The 23,584-nt window shown below is 42.8% G+C and overlaps 1 protein-coding gene across 6 annotated transcripts in view; it reads left to right on the forward strand.

Annotated features, from left to right (window-relative positions):
- The first annotated feature begins 989 nt into the window (after nucleotides 1-989).
- Phldb2 (pleckstrin homology like domain family B member 2) overlaps nucleotides 990-23,584 on the forward strand; it is a 94,076-nt gene continuing 71,481 nt past the window's right edge. For all 6 annotated transcript variants that reach the window (XM_052158433.1, XM_052158438.1, XM_052158434.1 and 3 more), the window contains exons 1-2: nucleotides 990-1,096; nucleotides 18,455-19,791. In XM_052158433.1, the coding sequence (XP_052014393.1) occupies nucleotides 18,469-19,791 (1,323 nt within the window). In that variant the 5' untranslated portion in view covers nucleotides 990-1,096; nucleotides 18,455-18,468. The remainder of the gene's footprint in view (nucleotides 1,097-18,454; nucleotides 19,792-23,584) is intronic.

The raw sequence follows: 23,584 nt of genomic DNA on the forward strand, positions 1-23,584 counted from the left end.
AACCCCACTGGGCCAGAACTTTTCAGAGATCCACATGTGCGTGTTTCAAGACGGAATAGGCGCCCAGGCAAGCAACGCTGAAAGACGTTCATGTTACTATTGTTTCCACTGGTTATGTTAAATGTGTTGGAAAATGCAAAACAGTTTATGAGACATCACTCCGAGGCAATCAGTATCCTGGAGTTTTAAATCCGCCTGATTCCAGCCCTGTCCCCGGGCGGTTCCACTGCTATTTGGCACAGCTGCTTTTCTGACGCATCAGGTAAACCTGCCCTGGGGAGAACAGTCTCTGGCGAAGGTGCGGTCACCTGGAGTTTCACATAGCACAAACTTCATCATGGGGAGGAAATCACCACTCTAGGACGTGTGTTCTCTCGTCCCATTTCCACTTTATTAAAAAAAGGAAAGAAAGAAAGAAAAGAAAAGAAAGGAAAAGAAAAGAAAGGAAAAGCTAACGACAAAGGTTTCCACTACATTGCTGCGAATGTAGCTTTGAGAAAGTTGAGCCTGGTGATGTGACCAGTGGACAGGCCACTCTAACCGCAGTAAAAGCAGCAGCAACTTAGCTGCCTAGGAGCCTAGGCTCCAGGACTTCCTAGCTAGAACTCCAAGGATCGTTGCGGTGCATCGAAACTGGGGTCGGGACCTGGAGGGAGCTTCGAGGAGTCCACACCGCGGCCCGAGGGGCGCTGCTGAGTGTCACACAGAGCAACCAGGGTGCCTGCCTTCTGTGGTCACCTACATTCGGCCTTCTTGTCACCCCAGGTGAGTAGTGGGCTACAGAGGGCCTGAAGGAGCCGGCCCGCGTTGCCTTTGCGCACCCTGGTGGCTCCTTGGGGACACAACCTCCCCCTCAGCCGAGTTGGTAGCCTCCAGTCTCTCTGCGGAGGTCGGGGGCGGAGAAGAGGCGGTGGCCGCCCCCACCGGGAGGGGCGCGCGGAGTGCGCGGTGCTCGGCAGCGGCAGGGTCTGGCTGCGGCTCTGCGGCTGCGGCAGGGACCGGACTAGGACGCAGGGAGGGAGGGCGGGGGCAAGGGACAGGCCCAAGGGCAGCGGGACCCGAGGAGAGAGTTGCAGTTCCAGAGAAAGATGAGCTGGTGAGTGGGCGCCCTGTGCGCAGATTTTCTTTGCTTCCCTTGCAGGCTGTAGGGACAAAAGCCTGGGCAGGGGTCGGCAAAACCCGAACATTACAGTCCTAGAGTGCTCTGTCCTCCATGGTGCACGGCGATGTGGGGTGGAAGGATTGTGGAGAACGGGTGTCCCCGTAGGGGTGACGTTTCCAGAGTGATTGGGTCTAAAAGGCAAGATTTAATTAAGGGTCCCAAAGGCAACTTTTGCGGAAAGTCTGGGTTGCTTAGAGATCTGGATCCCCGGGAATAAGAATGTCCACAGCTGGATCTTGAGGAATACAAGACTCAGAGAAGACCTTTCTGAAATAAGCTTCTAGTTGTACTTTGTTTCTAGAATGAGGCTGCACAGTGAGCCTCCCTCCGGACCGAGATTCCCTCCAGGAGCTCCTGATTGTGATTCAGTTATGGTTTCCCTATCATACCCCACATTGATGGCGTAGTGGTCTCTTCCTCTGTAGGGATAGCAGCTACAAGTCGGGGTAGCATTTCGACCCTCTGCTTCAGCAGGTCAGGGAGCTGCTGAACTGTTGCTTGCTGCGCTCAGTAACTTAGCCCTAGCCAGCAGCACTTGAAGCAGGGAGGACTCAGCTAACTCCCGCCACCGGCAGGAAATTAAAAGGCTGACGGGCTGTCCCTTCCCGGGTTGGGGTTTCCTGTTTGAAAGAGCTTTATAAGTCCAACCTCCTTCCAAAGGCTCCTCTTTTACCTTTGTCACTTCAAAGAGGGAAGAATCCTGCAGCCTTTTAAGTGGACTGGCTAGGACTGGAAAGCCTTTCGCCTGGCCCAGCCCTCTTCCCTAGAAGTCTTCCTTTTGTGGTATCTCAAGAGTTCTAGGATGCACAGCTAGTCTCCGAGCAGCTGTGAGAATAAGTCTAGTAGAGACTTAAAATGTGGAGTCCGTTAGTGTAAATATTTTTGCCAGCCACATTTTCCTCCTGTATATGAACATGTAAATTACAGATGGAAATGTTCAACCATGACACTTGTAGCTAAGCTTCCAATTTGGGCTTTATCTTGTGTGTTTGAGATCATTTTTCCTCTGGGCTTCAAACGACCGAATTTAGATAGAAGACTGCAAATACGGTTCACATTTTCGTAGGGTTGAACGTTGGCCTCTGGAGCACTTGAATTCTTAGTCCCTGGTAGGCTAGCAACAGACTCATTGGATCTGGGGTAAATAAACCTTTAGAGTAGTCCATTATTTTAACAGAATGTGCCTGGTGTCATTGGGTTCAATCGTGTAAATATTCGTTTGAATAAAGAGCTAAGGTTCGTTGAAAACTAACAGTTGTGTTTTCCCAAGGTTCCCTTTTCTTGTCCTGGACTTAGTTGTTTAAAAGATTTTAACTGAATGATTTTTTTCCCTGATAAATTCATTGTGGAATTTAAACATTGTGTGTAATTAAGAAACTCTGCAGTCTCCAAACATTGACAAAGGCCTTTAAAAGCGAGGAGAGATGAGTTTTTACGTTTAGCTTAGCGTAGCTTTTACTCCAGGGGCAGGGAAGTTTGCAAATCCTAGCTCACTCACAAACGGCAAAAGGAGATGTTTGGTTAAGAGCAGTCATCAGGGCAGGCAATTTTCAGGCTTCTGTCTGGTTCCCCACAGCTGGCAGCTGCTGCTCTTTTGGGGTGAGAAAGGATTGCAGGGCTGTCTGCTGGATCCCTGCTTGGGGCAAGCAAGAAAAGCTAGCTAAGATGGTGGGCAAAGATGTAACCCATCTTTTCAACAACTCTAGCCAAAGCTGACCACTTTCGCTGGCATTTTCAGGAGAGGGAAGGAAAGCCAAAGTTGATCGGCTTGAACTTGATGGAACTGCTTTGCATTGCTTTCTTCAGTGTCGATGGCTCTAAGCATGGTGGGTTGTGGAGTATAATGGAGAATTCCCTTCAGGAGTCTTAATTAGTTTTGCATAATTGTTTAAAGCAGTTTCGGAAGTGTGGTTATGGTAACTGACCTTACAGGATGCTACATTTCAGCCTTTGGCAGAGAGGTACTGACATGGGTGACAGGGAAAGACAGGAACTTTGTACCTTTTCCAAGAATACCTGAGCCTTATACGTTGTCACTAAATCTCTCTGTGCTTAATTATTAGATGTTGGAATGCCATTCATTTGAAACAGAAACGCCTTCTTAGTGATGTGCTTTGTTCTTAAAGCTCCAATAAAATGTGTTTTATCAGTAGTTCTCAGGAAGAAGGGGTGGCCTCCAGTCTGAATGTAGGCACAGTCTTTCGGTTATGAAGCTGAGAGTAGGAAAGTGCCATCAGCATCCACTGAGTAGAGATCTGGGATGCTGTTAAATACTGTGCAGTGTCTAAAACACACAGAGATCCACCCGTCTCAAACCCTGTTCCAGGACGTTTCTCAGGTCAGACAGATGTTAGCAAATTGAGGATCTTAATTTAATTTAGATCTTCACAAACTTACTTAATTCTGGTTGCTCACACAGACCACATCCCCACAAGCCTTTTCATCTGCAGTGGGACCCTTCTGCCCTCAGCACTAGGAGTCTTACTATCCTGTAGAGATGAAGGAAGTTGTTAGGCTTTCTTTATGCTTTTGAATTGGCTTGAAATTGAATTTGAGCATAAGGGAGCCTCGGTGATCACTAAGTTCAATTCCCAGTTCATAGATGACAAGTAAGCTGAGGGATTAGAGACTGGCAAGGCCTCCGGTCAGTCAGGGCAGGCGCAACTTTGCTAGAACCTGAGACTAGAGAATTTAAGAATTGATATTTAAGCAAGCCAGATTTAAAAACAAAGAAACAACAACCAACCAACCAACCAACCAACAACAACAAAGCCACCCTTCTTGAGAGTTTTAGCAATAGCATTCCCCAATTCAAAAATAAATTCCCAGCTAGGGGCAGTGATGTAAGCCTTGGTGACTGTGGAGCATATGTCTGGGTGTGTGTGACCTGTGACACCACTTCTGAGGCCTGCACTATCTTTTCCATGTTAAAACGAGCAACAGATGGTCCCACATACACAGCAGATGCTGCCTTTGAATGCAGGTAGCAAACGGAGCATCTGAGGTTTTCTCTTTCAGTCTCTCCCTGGGCCTTAGGATCAGAGCACATGAATGGGCACAGTTATCGAAGACAGAAGGGAAAGGGAGGAACCTCCTGGTTATGGAGGGAGAAAGATCCCTGGCAGCTGCAGGGTGGGTGGGTGGGTACGGGAGATCTATAAACTGATGGGTGTGTATACAGAATACATTCAATTGTGTCAAGTTGAAATCTGAAGACAACTCAAGCTTGACTGTTTGGGGCAGGCTGGACAAGATAATTCTGGGAGTACAAGGAACCTTAGAAAGCTTACCAGGCTGGGATAGAGCTCAGCTGGTAAAATGCTTGCCTAACGTGCACGATGATGGGTTAGGTCTGGTTTGCAGAATCACAGAGGCAGGAATGGTGGTGTATAGCTACAGTTCCATCCGGTGGTAGAAGTTGGAGGATCAGGAGTTCAAGGTCATAGTCAACAATATAGCAAGCTTAAAGCCAAGCCTGGGCTACATCAGACCCATTTCAAATAAAACCCAAAACAACTAAGGTCTTTTTTTTTTAACAGCTTGGTAGCTGTAATCTCAGGATTAAATAAGCTGAGGTTGGAGAATTGCTATGAGTTCAGGGCCAGCTTGGCTATTGTCTTAGTGTTTCATTGCCGTGAAAAGAGACCCTGACTGTGGCAGCTCTTAGGTAAGGAAACATTTAATTGTCGGGAAGCTGACAGGCGTGATGCTGCAGCAGTATCTGAGAGCTTTAGTCCTGATCCACAGGTAGTAAAAGACACACACACACACACACACACACACACACACATATACACACACACACAGAGAGAGAGAGAGAGAGAGAAAGAGAGACAGAGACAGAGACAGACAGACAGACAGACAGACAGACAGAGACAAAGACTGGGCTTTTTCTCAAAGCCCAACCCCAGCTACACCATTCCTTCAACAAGCCCACATCTTCCCAACAGTTCATCAACTGGGGTCTAACATATGATCCTAGCGGGCCATTTTCCTTCAGACCATCACAGTTATATCATGAGTGCTAGGTCAGTCAAAGCTGGGCATGGTGAGACTCTTTCTCGAAAAACCAAATTCTCTTATCTGAGACCACTGCTCCCAAGCCTTACACATGGTTGGATAGTAACAGATCAGAACATATTTCGTGACTTCTGCTCTGTAACATATTATCTTGCACAAAGTTATTGCTAATTTAATTTCATATTAGTATGGCTCCATTTCTAGAGAAGAATTGCCTCAATGTTTTTTTTTTTCTTTTTCTATCTCTTGTTGTTGTTTTGCTTCAGGAAAATGGCTCATTCTGTAGCCTAGGCTAGCCTGGAACCTACTTTGTACCCCAGGCTTACATCAAACTCTCCATGATACTTGTTTCTTGGTGTCCTGGAGTACTGAGATCATAGGCATAAACCACACTGCCTACCTTCAGTGAGTGTTTGAGTATCTGAAAAGTTGTGCCTGTGTGGCTGCATCAGGTACAGATGTTAACACTGGCTAGTTTACTGTACTAGTGTTAGACATTAGGCCTGTGGTTGTGGATTTAAGTCCTTACGGATGTTAACACTGACTAGTTCATTTTACAAGCATTAGACATTAGGCCTGTAGTTATGGGTTCAAGTCCTGGGTGCCAGGTGACCTTCCTGATCCTCAAATAGTGGAGGTTTGGTTGCTAGAAGAAAGGTTTTTGGGGTGCCTTTCCCTGGGGAGGTCAGGGTTCCACATGCTGTTAAGGGATGGTCTTCTGTTGGCATCTAGCCAGGAGATCCATCTCACAGGAAACACATGGAAACATTTAGGGTAATGATTTTAGAAGGGCTGACTCTCAGGCAGGTGAGATCTGCCCCCTGCAGGCTCTTCCCTGGAGGGCTAGCAACCCTTTCCTTCTCACCTCCTGTCTGCTCATTCTTGTTACCTCCATAACTATCTGCCCCAATATCCTGCCATTGTGGACTTTGGTAATTATGGCAAGAAAGTCAGCGGTTTAAAATATTTCTTAGGATTTAAAGAATGTATCTTTTGTCTTTTATTTCCTTTTTTTAAAATAAAATTTATTTATTATTATATCTAAGTACACTGTAGCTGTCTTCAGACACATCAGAAGAGGGCATCAGATCTCATTACAGATGGCTGTGAGCCACCATGTGGTTGCTGGGATTTGAACTCAGGACCTCTGGAAGAGGAGTCAGTGCCCTTAACCATTGGGCCATCTCTCCAGCCCCCTCTTTTTTCTTTTGAAAATAAGTTAAGCCATGGTGTAGGTCAAGTGTTTCAAATCCCTTCAGCATAAAACGTACCAAGCAAGAGTTCGTGTTTGTCTCATACAAAAAAATCCAGGGGTTAATTTGTAAAATAGATATATGATAAAATAGACTTTGATAATTAGGGATGCTTCTTGTATATCACTGAAAAGCAGCTTTGTGTTGTATGTACTTTAAAGACAAGACGTTTAAGCATTCTGGCTATCAGTGTCAGAGAAAGAAAGCCAAGGGTAAAAAAGTCATCACATAAACATGTGGGAATGCCAGACACTGCTGGCTGGGAAGACCCAGATAAATAACACGAGGTAACAGGCCAAATTATATAGTTTTAGCACATGTAAGAACTATTTGTTTAATGTGATCAGTTGATTTTATTAGATGAAGTGTGTTTCCTTATTTTGCAAAAGGAGAGGAAGAGAAGGTTTGCACATTCTAGTATTAAACCTTGTTAACTTAAACAGGGTCAGCGCTTTCTAAACTGCAGCTCAGCAGGTCAGTGCCTGCTGGTGTTTCTCATCTTAGACAGATTGTTTGCATGACGCTGGTGACTTCTCCAGATTGGCAATGTGATTGGGGAATTAGTGTATCAAATAATGAAAGTGGGGGAGTTACAAGAGTTCTCTGAGATTTGTTTCTTGATCCCCTGCACTGGTGAATCTGGAGCAGGTACAAGTGATGTAAGCCAACTCCTGCATTCCTTTGACCAAAGCAGACCCAGTGTGAACAGTCAAGAGGTATTCCAAAAGGCCTGGAAAGAAGTGTCTGGCTGCCACGCTGTTTGCATCATTGCTGAAGTGTGTTTTCAAAAGCAACTTAAGATTTATTAAGGAAACTGCGGGGCATAGGAATGCAGATGAAACGTTTCTCGTAGGCACTGCTGAATCAGCCGGTATGAAATACTGCATTAACAGTTCTCACTAGAACCTTTTCTCACTGTGTTTGGCCAAGATGATTCACTATGACCTTGGCAAGCCTTGGGGGACCTTGGGGGAAAAGCTTTGCCCAATTAGGTAGCTGCTATCTTATCTCTAAAACATGCTTATGTTCTGTGGTCATTTCCATTTCCTGCATTATGTAACTGGCACTCCTGGGTTATTTTACCAGTAATCTTTGGGAGTACAGAAACCTGTGGGGGCACAAGGAACGTCTAGTTCACTCTCAGCATCTCAAATATTGGCAAACCTCCGCTTCAGCAGGGTGGACATCCATGAAATGACTCACTCTGTATATGATTCCTCTTAGTTGGTGGACACAGAAAGAGAACTAACCTCCTGCCTCGTGTCCTTGGCAAGCCTGTCCAGTGTTCTTTGTCCTGGATTAGCCATTACAATAAAAATAACATCTGAAAGTAGCCATTTCCTTTATTAGGTCTCCTGCAGAGAGTTAAATATTTAAGAACAAAACAAAATCCAAATACAACAACAACAAGACCTCAGCAGAAATACCATCAACATTGAGGACGAAGGGCCTGCAGAGATGGCCCAGCAGTTAGGAACACTTGCCACCTTTCCAGACAGCCAAGGACCCATAGCAACTGTTTCACATATGCCTGAACTCCAGCTCCAGGGGCTCTGGTGCCCTCTTCTGGTTTCCTTGAGCACACACAGGTACACAGGCACACACACACACACACACACACACACACAGACACACAGACACACACACACACTCTCTCTCTCTCTCTCTCTCAGACATTCTCTCTCCCTCTTCCCCTTCCCTTCCTATCTTCCCTTCCTCTTCTCCCTTCTTCCTCTTCTACTTCTTTTCTCCCTCCCCTTCTCTCCTCACTACCTCCCCCCCCCCCCCACACACACAGGTGAAAGTACAAGTAAAGGTCTTGAAAACCCAGTGTTGATTAAAAGTAAGTTTGACTCAGTCAATTGTTTCCCAATATTTAAAGGGCTTTCCAGCAAGGCAGCTTATGTTGTCTTACAACAACCACTCTGTATAACCAACTGTCAAATAAATGACACAATTACATCATCATTGTAACTCTGCGATTTGTAGTGTGGTCGTGAGCCTTACAGTGATTTTTATTTTTTTGAAAAAAAAATGAATTGGGTAGAGTAAAGTTTATGAGTAAAGTTTATACATGTCATGGCATGCATATGGAAGCCAGGAGGTAACTCTGGAACTGTTCTCTCCTTCTACATTCACTGCAGTGCAAACACTTTTATTGAGCTATATCTCACTGGCCCATAGAGTGACATTTTACTCAACTGAACTCTTGATGGTGTCCAGTAAAATTAGAATGCCTTGTGATATGTGTCCTGCTTCATGTGTGAAGTCATGCTCTTAGATGTTCTCAGTGATGAAATCAACTAGCCATGTATTGCTCAGAATGTATCTTTACTATTAAGATATACACAACATCCTTTAAAAGCTCATCCAACCCAGTTTTAGAGTTAACTGGGAAAATATGCTGGGGTGTAGATAGGGGGTAGAACATTTGTTGAACATACTTAAGGCCTTAGATGTGATCTCTCAAGAGTGAGGGGTGGGGTGATGTTAAAACCACTCCAAGTGTAGAATACATCTCTGACTTCCATTTGTTCCCGCTCCCAGAACCTATTCATTCTCTGATCATGGCTAGATCATAATATTGGGTTGATAGTAAAGATTTAAGTCTGGGCAATATTGTTTGGAAAAATCAAATATTCTTAAGGGGATGTATTACAGTCAGTGGTGATGGGGACAAGCAAGGCAGGATGGATAGGGCAGAGAGAGTTTTGTTGTCATGGATACGACTTTCAGTTTAAGTTCATAAAGTACATAGTGGCTTCAGAGGTCAAAGTAGAATTTTTCTCTATGTCATGCTAGGTTCACATTCTTTCTACAAGTAGCTTTGCATGCAAGGTTGGTGCCCTTTTCTGACTCAAGAGGAAGACCACAGCTCATACACATAAATAATCTCTCTGTCCAGTATACCCTGTGGCTCTCCATCTCTCTAGTTCACCGACCCTGGATGATTTCACAGTGGAGGAGGATTTGTCCCGGTTTGTCTGGGACTTGGTCAGAATCATCTAACCCCAGGTATGAACTGTACCCATGAGCGGAAAGAAGTGACATTGAAAACTGGTTTGGGTTTCAGTGAAAAACCCTCAAAATATGGGTCAGTGACTTCTTACCCAGAGGATTGCCCCATCTTCTGAGAAGCAATAACAGGATCTTATTTGTTTATTATATTTATTTATCCCTCTGGTGGAGGAGTTGTGTGAGGGAGGGCGCACAAATTCCAATGGCATATATGGAACTGACTTTCTCTCTCCCTGAAGTGGTCCTGAGGTTCAAGTTCCTCAGGTCCACTTGTCAGTGACCGCTTTCACCCACTGATGCATCTTGCCCCATCTTCTCAGGCCAAGTAAGAGAATTTTAAAATCTACAGGCCATATTAACCCACTTCTAACCATAAATATGCTCTTTTTAGGGTGAAACTTGTTAGAATATGGAAAGTTTGGTAGTTTCCACGGATACTTGCACACTTTAATCATCTAAAGCAATGGGTTTTATTGTTCTTTTTTTTTTAATGTGTATTTCATATGTGTGGTATCCTCTGTCTGTATATGTGACAAATGTTTGTATTTGTGTGGATGTGGGCACTTATGTGGGGAGAATAAAGATCAGCATTAAGTAAGTGTTATTCTAGATGGCTACGTTTCTTTTTATTCCACTGAACCCAGCTGGAACTCATCATTTCAACACTGTTGTCTGCCCAGCGCGCCCTAGGAAAGCACTGTCTCTTTCCCCTGCTCCTGACACTGGGGCTGCCAACCTGTTCCACTGTGCCCAGCTTCCATACCAATGCTCAGACCCGAACAGCAAGCACATTACCATACCAACTGATCTATCTGTCTGTTTATGTTTTCATTATGTAGTCCAGACTCCCCTGTGAAGCCTTGGCTGTGATAAACTCAAGACCCTCCTATCTCTGACTCATTGCCTCCTGTTCATGCTGATGTTTTTATTTGGGCACAAATGTTGTTGAAATCTAGGTATTCTACCTAGCATTACCTTGTAAATATCTTTAATAGAGATGGCCTACCTATTTATAATCTTGACCAATGCATTTGCTTTCAAATTTCTCCTGGGTACATTAAAAATCATCTGTTATAGAATTTGATTTAGTATGATGAGCTGGTATCCATTCAAGTTGCTGAGACCCACTTTATTTTTTGTATACTGAGTCACTATCATTTATGTCAGTGTATTGATTTTATTTTTATTTACTCTGGCTCCAGAGTACATTTATCTTTTTGGAAAAAATATTTTAATGTGGAAAATTTAAACTAAAAGTGTAATATAGTGATCCAGGCACCTATGGTCTCCAGGGTTTATATTCATTATTTAGGTTTCATCTGGAGACCTCATTTTCCTTTTGAGTATGGATTGTTACAAAGCATGTTCCAAATGCCGAGATTTTCAAATAATTTGCAGCGTGATTCTGAGCAATATGTCATTGCAGCTTTGAAAGGAGCAATGTATCTGATTTTCAGGCAGCAGTCAAATTGTGGTTGTTCAAACAAGCCACCTGTCATGTCCAGGGTGCACCAGCACTCACTGCTAACTTACCAGGTTCAAGGAAAAGCACCGGGAAGTACTCAGAGGGTCCTCACAGCCACTCTCCAGAGTCGTAATTTAAAGGTATTTCTCTAGGGTAAAGCTACAGTACTTACATACCAAGGCAATACTACATGCTTTACATAGTCCCATGAAAAAAATAATTCAATTGATCCTAATCCTTGATGCAAGACACTTCAAAGCACCCGCATCAAACACCCATGTAAACAGCAGTGTGTTCAGACATTTTTTTAAGCAGATGGATCTTTGCACATAGGATGCAGACCATGCACATCCATTACTTTCCATTGGCATGTCTCCTGAGTCTTTTAACCTAGGATAGCTTCTTCTCAAACCTGGATTTTTTTTTTCATTAAGACTGAACACATTTTGTTTGTTTGTTTTGGGCCTTTCTGCCCACTATACCTTTCTGTGTTCTAGAATTAAGTGAATACATTTGTGTGTGTGTGTGGGGGGGGGGGTTTAAGGTTTTGTTGCTATTATGTTTTGTTTCTGAGACATCTTCCTTTGTAGGCTACGCTGACCTTGAACTTATGACCCTCCTGCCTTGGTCTCCCTTGCTGGGATTACAGGAATGTGCCACCAAAGACAGTCTGTAGTGTTTTTTTTTTGTTTTGTTTTGTTTTGTTTTGTTTTTTTACTAGAGCATTCTTTTCAGCAACAAGTTTAGCAAGCAAAGCTGCTAGCCTCTAGAAAGTTTTCCTCTGACCTCCAGATGCAGGCTGCAGAATATGCACCACCCCGACACATACTGCTTGTGCACACACAAGCAACAATATCAAAAAGAGCCTTCTTTGGTTCCTTGTAATTTCTATCATGAGAGACATAATTCTAATTTGAATAATCTTGAACTTAAATTTATTCTTATTTTACTCAATGAATATATTTTATCTCTTCACACGTTGTTAAAGATAAATCACTGTTTAAACACACCTGTGAGTCTAACTGAGGAAACTTACAACCGGATTATTTAGGTAAAACTTGGGACTTTAGCAGTGGGAGGGAACTTCAGTGACCCCTGTTTTCTGAGGCAGAATCTGCTCTCTCTCTCCTCCTTCCCCACTACAAAGACTTATCACAGGAAACAGCAGCCAAATTCCTTGGATAGTCAAAAGAATGCCGTAAAGTTCCTGCAGACAAGCATTTTATTGAAGGGACTAGCACAAAAACTTTAAAAAAAAATCCTATAATTGACCCTTTCGCCTTTTGATTGTATCTTCTAAGTTTTTAAATTCCCACCAATTCATAAAATAAAACAATTGAGACTAAATAGCTGATCTGAGAAACAGCCTCAGGGGGAGCACAGTTATTTGCTCTTGGCTGTGATGATTGCTAGACTCCTTTTGGTGCCATTTGCAGTGTTGTATGGCAGAGTTTAGACATCAGTACAAGTGGGCAACTGGGGGCACTGTAAGGAGGCGTGGCCTGGGGCTGGACACCTTTATGGTGAACTGGAAGGAACTGAGATGTCCATTTCCTCTGTGTCCCGGTGTCTTCTCTCTGCATTCACTGTTTTCATCTCCATTCCTTTCTATTCTTCTCACTTCTTGTAGAGTCAAGTGTAATCTGCTTTTCTTTCCTTAATGATCATCCTCCATTTAGATGGCTTTAGGAAAGGATAAAATAAAAAAATTAAAAAAGAAAAACAAGAAAGAATCCATGGAGTAGGTACCCTGAGACGTCACCCGAGCATTCTGATCCTTGGTAGCCCTAACCCTTCCTTCTGCTTTTTATCTCTGCAACATCGAGCTGTTCCTAAAAATGCTTTAAGTCTGGCTTCTGAAACATCATCTTTGTGTGTTACAGAGGCTTTGTGTGATTTAGGCTGCTGTGGCGATGTGGAGAATGAGTTCTTGTATGTATGTGTGTGTACTCACTAAGGTTTACAGCTGTCTGCTGTAATAGGTACAGTCTTCTGGAGTAAGACAAGTCATTACAAATACTTCCCCTCAGTCCCCTCCACACACACCCGGAGCTGCTCTTCTTGGGTCTTTGTGAGACATACAAGCCTCTTCTTTGGAGATTATCAGTCTACTTATGTGAGTCTAAGGGTTAATAATTATCTTACCCAAACAGGTAGATCCTTGAGCAAAGAACATGATGCAAAGGAAAAGAATTGGGATCCATTTGTTGAAGCAATAAGAACAGTAAGAGTACTACATCTACTAACACATCATGATTGGGGAGGAGTAGCTTGAAAGAATAGAGGTTAGGAAGCTAGAATGTGGGAGAAACAGAGCCTGGTCCTATGGAGACTGAGACGGGGCAGTGGGAAGCTCAGGCTTCGGCTGTGTAGCAGGCAGAACTACCAGGAGAAAGGGCCTAGAAGTGTTTGCTGGAGGAGGGAGTAGTTGCAGATGGCTGGGGGAGATGTGTGGAGAGGTGAGGCTTGTTTGCAGAGAGAGAAGAGTATGAGAAGGGTTGAGGGTCAAGAGTAATTATTTGTAAAGTAGGGAGGGCTTGTTTGCTGTAAGGGCACTGAGAGGAGCAAAGGTTTGGAGAAGAACAGGGGACTTAGAGTGCTTTTGCATTCCGAAAGGGGACTAGGGGAGAGAAGGCAGCGTTTGCTCCTGAGGCTTCTAATTAGTCTTCTCTTGCTCAGGTTTTTGATGTCAGTAGAAAGGTAGGGAAGATTCCGTGTATGTATTGTTCTCCCTTATAAAGCATAGGCCTTGTGGTTAAAATAGAGTTTTCAGTTTTTCTCTTCAGTCCTCTCAAAGGATCCCCTCAGGTCCTATCAACTGCCATTGGTTGCCACAGAAATACCCCCACACACACACGAACTCCTGTGAGGAATGGCATTTGCTTCTGAGAGGACTGCTTGACTGGCCCTGAATTCAATTACATGCCATCGGTACTCTGTAATCCTAACAGTGCCATATTGTAAACAGCAGGGCTGAGAGTTAAGCCTTCCTGTGGACCACCAGCATGGTGGAGATCCCTAAATACCAGGCATCAACCTCTGTCTGCCTCAAAACACACAGGAGCAGAATCCCACCCTCACTCACCCCAGCCACCCCAGCTCCAGAGCTCTGGCAGGACACGGGATAGACTCGAGACACTATATTATGGGCACTTTGATATCTACCTGCAGACTTTTAAAAGCTGGCTTTCCTAAAGTTGCTTCTGTTCACCAATAGCATGGCACAATTTCTGCTTTTCTATAGTTATTTAGTTGCAGTGTTTTGTGGCTAATTCCTGCCATTCCAGGTGACCCTCACAAGTGCCTACACACAGCAAGGTAAAAAGATATGTCACTGCCGTGTATGGTGGGAATCTTCCAAAACTATTTACTTGGCCAAAGCCAGGGGGGTGGTTGCATCTTTCCACCAGATGTTCAGACCTGTTCTCTACTGCAATGCAGCAAACACTTTGTCTGAAAAAGTCAGTGCTCTTATCTTACCCTCCTTTGCTGGTGCCAACAGTGTGCATGGCTCTGGTGACGTCAGAGTCCTATCTACCCCTTTGGACTGTTAGGTTTTGAATGAGATGAGCTCCATTGTCATCTGGTGTGAGTGGAGCAGAACTGAAGAATTGTTTTTAAAAAACCATTTAATAAACCACACCACAGAGAAGCAGCTCTCTGAAGAAATGTTTAACGACGTTCCTTTAAACTGCTTGTTGAAGTAATTTTTCTCTTCCAGGGGAAAAGGGGCTGTGGTTTTTATTGTAACATCTTTCATGAGACTCCGTCCTGACTTCCTGGCGTTTTCTGATTGACAGTAAGATGAATGCATGTTTTAGGTGGTAAAATAACAAGAGCATGGGAAGGATTAAATTTATGGATTGGAAAGTAAATGCAAACATTTCAACACACATTAACTTCTTTCCTGTTTAGACTTCCCGCAAGTTGTCCTTTCTCTCAGATGGGCACCAGATGCACTCCCTGCTGCGCCCAGACCTTCTGAGGCTATGTATAGAAGAGGGCGTGAATTCATTCATCAAGTCCTCCATTTCAGTTTTGTTTTCCCAATAACACAATGCAAGGACTGCATAGTTTCCCTGGGACCTCTACTTTGTTCACATAAAATGTTCAGGAAACCCAAAATAAATATAGCAGCGTCAAACCTGAAGATGGCTGTAAACCTAGGAGTTGCTTCTGCTCTTTTCTTTTGTGTTTCCCACCTCTTTCCCTTCTCTTGCTTAAGCTGCCTTGCCAAGGTGTCCTCACAGCCTTCCTCTTTTAGCCTAACTCCTCCTTTTTTTTCCATAAATTCAGCGGTAATCCCCTATGCATTCTCCCTACAGTCAAGTCCTCAACTGCTTGGAGGAATCAATCGTACATTCCCACTTGGGTCTCTACCCCTGCCTCTACTGCCCTTGCTCACACCCTACTCCCCAATTCCAAGTGCATCACTAATTACTGGCCTGCAGTTCCTATCTCTAGGTTTCCTTTCATAGGATCACACCTCCAATGAAGAGTGTCTTTGAAGTAAGAAAGAAGAGAGGTTTCTACAGCTACTGTGTTCATTTGTGGAGTTAGGAAGATCACCGTCTAGCTGATTTCCTTTAGTGTTGTGTTGGCATGCAGGGCTAAGAGATACCAAGTTCAGATAAGTATACATATGTATTCAACTAGGTGACAAACACATCTTCAAGAAAAATGAATGGATTCCATATATGTATCTGATGGCAAATCTTTGAAAGTGGTTGATTAGTTACTTTTCATTGCTGTGACAATATGCCGGACAAGAATCTTCTTAAAGGAAGGTTGCATTTTGGCTTGCAGTTTGAGGGCATACAGTCCATCATGGCAAGAGAGACATGTTGGTAGGAGTGAGAAACTGCTGGTCCCATTCATCTGCACTTAGGAAGCGGTCAACCAGAAGTAAGGCTGAGGTATATATATCAAAACCCTTCCCACAGTGATCTACTTCCTCTAGCACCTCAAGTTTCTACCACCATCCCAAGCAGAGCCACCACTGGTGACCAAGTGTTCAAATGCACGAGAATCTGACCAAGTTAAAAAACAAGGTGGTAAGAGAGACCATATTCTAATATTTTATGTCAAGTTGTTATAGAAAAGTAACAATGTACAAAATGTAAACTGATATGGAATCGCTAGTAATTACCACCCTAGGAAAAATCAGTAGTAACTTTTAACATGAATTTCTTTTCCAGTCCATTGTTATTGCTGTGGGAGGAGGGTAAACACAAGGGGACAAAAGATGCTCTGTTTCTGTGGGGAGCATCAGTGAAATAGCAAGAAGTATCAGATTTAGAATATAGATGAAGGACAGCGATGACTGGGCTTATTGATAGAGGCAATGAAAGAGAAATAGACACAACAGGGGAGGTCATGATGACTCCCCAAATTCTGACCTAAGTGCCTGTAGGAAAACTGCTAGTTGTGCACATCATATGTACAAGAGGAACCTGAGTTTGCAATCAATCAATGTTTATGGATACATACACGCGTGCGCATGTGCACACACACACACACACACACACACACATGAAAGTAGTTAACTTATTGAATGTTTTTAATGTATATTATATGAATATATTTTATACTATAAAATATACTTTAAATGTAGTATTAAATGATTTCACACTGTTTACTCCTGTGATGAATTCTAGTTTTGCCACATATCATTGGGCATTTAGGGTATTTTTTTCTATATAATACACTGAAATTCTTTAGGATCCATCTTCTTTTCTTATTTTCTTAGTCCTGAAATATTTATGTTTGGAGAACTGGTCACAACTTACTAAAATTTCAAAATGGCAAACCAACCAGGGACTAAATGAATTCAGAAAAAGACCAATGGTTGTCTTACCTTCACTCCTATTAGGATCCATCTTCTTTTCTTATTTTCTTAGTCCTGAAATATTTATGTTTGGAGAACTGGTCAAAACTTACTAAAATTTCAAAATGGCAAACCAACCAGGGACAAAATGAATTCAGAAAAAGACCAAGGGTTGTCTTACCTTCACTCCTACAAAGGAGTAGAGCAAGAAATGTCACAATTGAGACTGATGTCGCTTTCAACTTTGGAACTGGAAGAAACTGATGAGGGCATTGTCTTGGGATAGAGGGGCAGTGGCCACAGGACATGAAAAACAAGCTAAACAGGAGGTTCACAACTCACTGGAAACCACATATTAGGCTTAGCTTTGATGATTTGTGTGGATTTTAGGCTATTGTTTTGAAATATATCATTCTAACATACATCCAAATAGAGCTTTGAAGGACAATGAATCCAAGGCGGAATTCATAGGGGTGGGGAGAGATTGTAGCTCTATGAGGAGGCAATTCCTCGTATCACCGGAACATAAGCAGGGACATTTCCCTGACTCCTGTCTGTCAGTAAGAAGCAGTTCCATGCTGAGATACTTGAATTTCCCCAGGAAAAATTGATGCTAAGCAAAGAGAATGATGTCTTCCCTCTACCGTATGAGGATGTGTGTAGTTAAAAATGTTTTAAGGGTTTTTGCTTATAGAGCAATGGAAGTCAGCGATGAATGTAAGGTAAAAACTCTAGACATAATCTGTTCCATCAGACATTAGTGTCTGAGGTCCCTGAGGGCTGGAGGAACATCTTAGGCTTGCATGTACTTACTGAAGTCAAATTGTGGTTTTCCTTTGTTAATAATATAAAGTTTCTTTCACTCAGAAATATAGCCTTTTCACTTTTCAGTGCTACTTTTAATTCAAGGAAATTTTCATAGATTAAAATTTTAAGTCAATGTTTGACTCTCTAACCTAAAACCTAAAAATATATACTTATTTTTGAAAAAGAATTACTTATGGAAGATGGAGTCCTATTTTGTCTCTTGAGTGGTGGGTTGGAGTTTGGTAGGTAGACCAGAAGGTGCAAGGTACGTTTGTGAGAAAAGAGGTCTCACTACCAAGGACAAGCACAACACATTTGGGGTACTAAGGAATTTGAAGAATAGAATAATTTAGGGCTTTTAAATGTACCACCTTGACCATGGGACAGCAATCTTGGGGACACCCTTCAGTCCAGTGTCCTTTGTCCCTTACCTCTGTCTGATGAGCACAGGAGCTTTTTGCTGTCCACTTAAGAATTGAACTTATATTGCTTGCCTCCAAAAGAACCACACCCTCATATTCTGGATCAGTACGTAACATAAACTTTCTTCCTCTGTCAAGACATGAGTTTTGTTTCTTCCGGACTGTTTCTGAGCTGATTAATGATTCTAGTGGAAGCATCTAAAGCCATTTAGTGGTTCTTTTTAGGCACAATCAAGATATTCAGGAAGACACCGGGCAGAGACTAAAATACTGGGCTCAAAGTCCCACTCTTACATACCAGCCTAATCTTGAGCCATTATTTTACTAGGGATTTGTTTGCCTCAAATACCATTGTCATCAACTTGAATTAGTTTCCTTTTGTATTAAAAACATCTCCCTGATCAGAGGTCTTCATTTTTCACCTTCCAGTACACTTTCATGTGAGTTTAAATTAAAACTTTCTCCTTTGTCCCTTTACAGGGTCCAGCCATATTATGGCAGAAGATAGCCACATGCAGAAGCAGCTGGAATTCCAAAATGGGGGCTTAGAGGAAGGATTTGCAGTCCGTTCCCTGGAGAACGAGCCCCAAAACACGATGGAGAGCGTAAGCCCGAGGAAATATTCATCAAGTCTGAAGTTTAAAGCCAATGGCGACTATTCTGGCTCATATTTAACCCTTTCTCAACCCGTGTCTACCAAGAGAAGCCCTTCTCCTTTGGGCACCAGCGTCAGGGCCAGTTCCTCCTTGGCCAAAATCCAGGGAAACAAACAGTTCTGTGATGGAATTGATAAAAATATTTCCATGAAGCCCCCTATTTCCTTCCTCAGCTCTGCAGCCTCTCTTGGCGGCTATCCGCTTGGGAGAGCAGATTTGGATCATTATACTGGTCGAGACAGTGAGAGGTCTAGCAGGCTCTCAGAGAAGCCTCCCTATTCCAGATACAGCTCTAGGAATAAATCACATGACAGCGTCTACTTTCTAGGGGGGCTGGAAGGAAGAAAAGCCTCTGGCTCGCTCCTGACCATGTGGAACGGAAATTCCTTGAGTGGCACTGGCTCGGCACCTATCAGCAGGTCTGGGGCAGCGAGCATGCCTTCAAGCCCAAAGCAAGCCAGGAAGATGAACCTTCAGGACAACTTGACACTTCAGCCCAGGTTAAGCAGGCATAAGGAGTCAGCCTCTGAAAATGTCAGTGTGAGAACAAGGAAATACTCAGGGAGCAGTCTGAGTAATATGGGTGCCTACAGCCGATCGCTTCCCAGGTTGTATAAAGCCACAGACAACCACATGTCGCCTCTCAGCCTGCCTCCGAGAAATTCCCTGGGCAATTCCAGACGAGGTCAGTTAGGAGAAAAGGATCTACCTCACAGCCTAGTGGATAATGACAATTACCTTAACTTTTCTTCTCTAAGCTCAGGGGCTTCACCCTATAAAACCTCTCTGTCAGAGGGAAATCCTTACGTAAGCTCCGCCCTCAGTGTTCCTGCCAGCCCCCGAGTGGCTCGGAAGATGCTCCTGGCCTCCACCTCCTCTGATGACTTTGATAGGGCTTCATACTCAGGGACCAGCCCAAGTCATTCCTTTATTTCTGGAGAGCCAGACCGAGTGTTTGTGGCCAGGAGGAACTACTCTTGTGGATCAATGGAGCTTGATGACTCTGATCTGGAAAGCCTGAGGCTCTCTTCAGAAACTCCACAGCCGGTCCTTCGAGAACGGAAAAGTAGCATCAGCTCCATCTCAGGACGCGACGACCTGATGGATTATCACCGAAGACAGAGGGAGGAGAGACTCAGGGAGCAGGAGATGGAGCGACTGGTAATCTTACTCTTTTGACTTAACTGTTGTCCTGACTTGCATTCACAGGGCTGAAGACAGACACTAAGGATCCATTCCATGTAGAGGGGTGGAATTTCCATATGGGCAAGCCACAGTCCCTCTTATCTCTTGCTCTCAGTCCCATATAACTCTTTCTTGTCTATTTTGTCAGACATTTTTGGGCATTTTGAAATTTTGAAGATTCACCAATGCTAGAGCCTTGTGATTATTTAATTGTTCTACAGAGTTCTAGAGTCCTTTTCTTTTCTCTTCTCTTCCTTAGCATCATTTTTCCCCTATCTTTCATGTGCTGGGGATTGCACCCAAGGGTTTGCACAACCATTAGAAATTCTGGGGAAAGCTAACGTCTAGTTATGCCTTTTGCTGAATTTCTTCTATCTCATGAACTTTCTTTTAAGAACAAGAAGGGATGATGGTGTTATTTATATCATTAAGTTCACTGGTATATACTTAAGACAGAGGCAGTCAGTGAGATAATAAGGCAAGAATTTGTCAGTGCAGCAAGTCATCTGGAAAGTCAAGGGCTGCCTCAATCTCTGTGGTGCTGTTTTCCTCTGCTCACATGATGCCAAACTCCCATCAGCCATGCCTCTGACATCATACAGCACCACCAGACTACACAAACAAAATGCATTGAGTTCACTCTATTTTCCAGTCTAAAACAAGTTTCTGCTTAAGGTGAAAAACTAATTGGAAGTAAAAGGACAATGGTGGAAAAATAAATTCTCCCATAGCCCTATTGAGGAAGGAAAACATTCAAAGGAAGTTTTCTACTCCCTTTTTAGTAGATTTTTATGTTAGAATGAGTACATGTCAGAGATTGTTTTGCTTCACTAGTGATTAATGACCTCCTTAATGAAAAAAGCTATAGGGTGGCAAAGCTGCTTTATAAAAGTAGAAAGATTATCAGAGGCATTTTAATTGCTTAAAAAAAAGTATGTTGGAATAAGATTTCTCAATGACATGGAAAAATTGGAGTGCCTATAGTACAATAAAATTTGTATTATATGGACAGAAACCATCTACACTGTGCAACATCTGTTTGAGAGTTCAGAAGAAGAATCACATATAAAAGTTTTGGTTAGTTTATCCCCTCTCAAACTAAAAGTAGTGGACGAAAACATGTATGCATACCCCTAGGTAATTAAATATTCATTGTGTATGTCAGCCAGCAGTCCAGCATGACGTTCCCTTTGCTGTTATACATTATCATTATTCATGATTATAAAAAAACATTTTATCTAGGCTTGATCCATTGACATAATTCAGAAGGTGATTCAGTTAGCAAACAGACATTTTATATCTGGATACTAAACTACACTGTGCTAAACAACTATTACTAATGAAGTCAGATAATCAACTTCGATAATTTACTAGAACATTCCTGTGGGTTCTATCATTCTAGAGATCCCCCTTTAGTCTACACAGTGGGCCCTGTATCACAAGGATGGAAAACCAACCAGAAACGTCATAGGCTTAGAGCTTCATCTTTAGCATACAGAAGTGTTGGTGGGTTTCTCTGTCCTCCAAATTCTCCAAATCTAAGATTCCTGACAGTCCCAGTAGTGACTTTCCTTGTTGCTTGCAAGGTTGAGATGCTATGAACCATGAGCAAGATCAACTTCTTGGGAGGCCTCGATGATATTGTTAGAAATATTACTTGTAATACTTTTTCCTTAATAATGACTCATCATATTGTATAAAATTAGGCTTGCCTTATCACAAGCGATCACTTTGAATGATCTTTCCATTGCTTTTACAAAATACCCGGTGTAGACAGCTTATAAAGAGGCAAGATAGTCTTGGCTTGCAGTTTTGTATTCAGTTGCCCTATCGTTTCTGAGCACTGCATCAAGGCAGGGAATATGTGGCGGAACGAATCTGTCCACCTCCTGGCCACAAAGTGATGGGAAGAGGAAGATACCAGGGTCCCACAATCCTCTTTAAGGACACATACCCCAAAACTAGATGTTCTCATACTTGATTTTAGTTCTGAATGTCCACCAGTCCCAGTAGCTTTAAATGCATGGCCATTAGGATGCTGAAGCTGATGCTAGTGTATAGTAAAAGGGAAAAAATTAGCTCATTCAAAAATGGTGAAATTTTGTCTTTTTAAATATAAAAGCTATATTCCCATTAGCATTAAGCATGAAAATTGCTTTTATGTGGTACTAAATCTCTTCTCCAAAGACATTTACATAGAAAGCACTTTTTTACTGCCCTTTGTAAACATGTGCTGAAATGCTCCAAAATTGGTCTCATTCCAGTGCAGACAGCTGAATTTGAGTTTTATACCAATAGTGTGTTTGTCATTCTTTATATTTAAAAAAAAAACTCACTTTTTTTTCAGTAAATCATAAAAGTGTTTCAACTTTGGCCTGGAGGAATGCCTTACTGAGTAAGAGATCCTGCTCTGTAAGCATGAGACAGTCAATTCAAATCTCCACACCCGTGTAAAAAGCTAGACATACCTTTGCATGCAGTAACCCCCAGCATTGGGAGACAGGGGCAGGTATTTGAGAACTCCCTGGACACTTTGTTAAAATGGTGAGCCGCCAGTTCAGTGAGAGATGTTATTTCAAGTCAGTGAGACAGAAGACCACTGAGGAAGATTCTGGCTTCCCATGCACTCATTTGTATGCAACCACTCATATACACGCTCATCAGGTGTTTGCTTAAGATTGAAGACTAAAGTGTCAGAAGTTGACTTTGTTTTCTTGGAATTTGGGGAATGTTGGATTTATTTAAATGCTCTTTAATCTCTATAAACCAGTCTGAAGTGCAGGCCCCTGGATTCTGGTCCTTGAGAGACAAAAATAATGTTTCCCCTGTACACAGTGATTTTTTTTTCTCAAGGACTTAGCATGAATTCTATTTCTTTAGCTATGGGTCCCAAGACCAAGAAACACAGCGGTACATTTCCTTTAAGGCCTAGTGTTCTTTTATTTGACACATACACACACAGATACATTCTTTGTTGGGAATAAATGAATTATAAAAAACAACTGCAGCCAGACAGTGGTGGCGCCTTTAATCCCAGCACTTGGGAGGCAGAGGCAGGTGGATTTCTGAGTTCAAGGCCAGCCTGGTCTACAGAGTGAATTAGGCCAGCCTGGTCTACAAGAGTGAGTTCCAGGACAGCCAAGGCTACACAGAGAAACCTGTCTCGATAAACGAGACCAAAAAACAAAAACAAAAACAAAAAACAAATAACAACTGGAAAGACACAGTCTGCCATCTCTCAATTGTTTACGGCTGGATCCCAGTCTTAGCAACAGTAAACCAATGGCCAGAGTAAAAGCCAGAAGCATTGACACTGCCACCACCATTGGGGACAGCTAGTAGCTGGGCAGAAACTTAGCTTATCACCTCGCAAATTTATTTAAAAATCAGAAACAAAAGCGATAATCCAGAACCAGAGAAAGAAACACTGCACTGGCACTCAGGGCAATAACTTACTGATATTTTTAAATTTATTCTGGAAGCCAAGGAAAGATGCCCTGGCCTGCCAGCGGGTGAATGAGTCCCATGGGCATTGAGGGTCAGTCAGCTCCCAGAGTGAGCCTACTCGGGCATCGAGGTTTCAGAGATCAAACCCACTCGTACATGAATGCAGAGTGGATAGATACGAAAGAATTATTTAATCCACTTATGTAGAAACCATGCGTCAGAATTCGGGGTCACAATAATAGTATCTAGTATTTTTAACTTAGTGTGTTTTGTTTTAAAAACGTGTTCAATTTTTGGTGAAAACCCAAGATAATTAAAGTTA

Source organism: Apodemus sylvaticus, chromosome 15 (assembly GCF_947179515.1).
Source record: "Apodemus sylvaticus chromosome 15, mApoSyl1.1, whole genome shotgun sequence".
Taxonomy (NCBI): Eukaryota; Metazoa; Chordata; class Mammalia; order Rodentia; family Muridae; genus Apodemus; species Apodemus sylvaticus.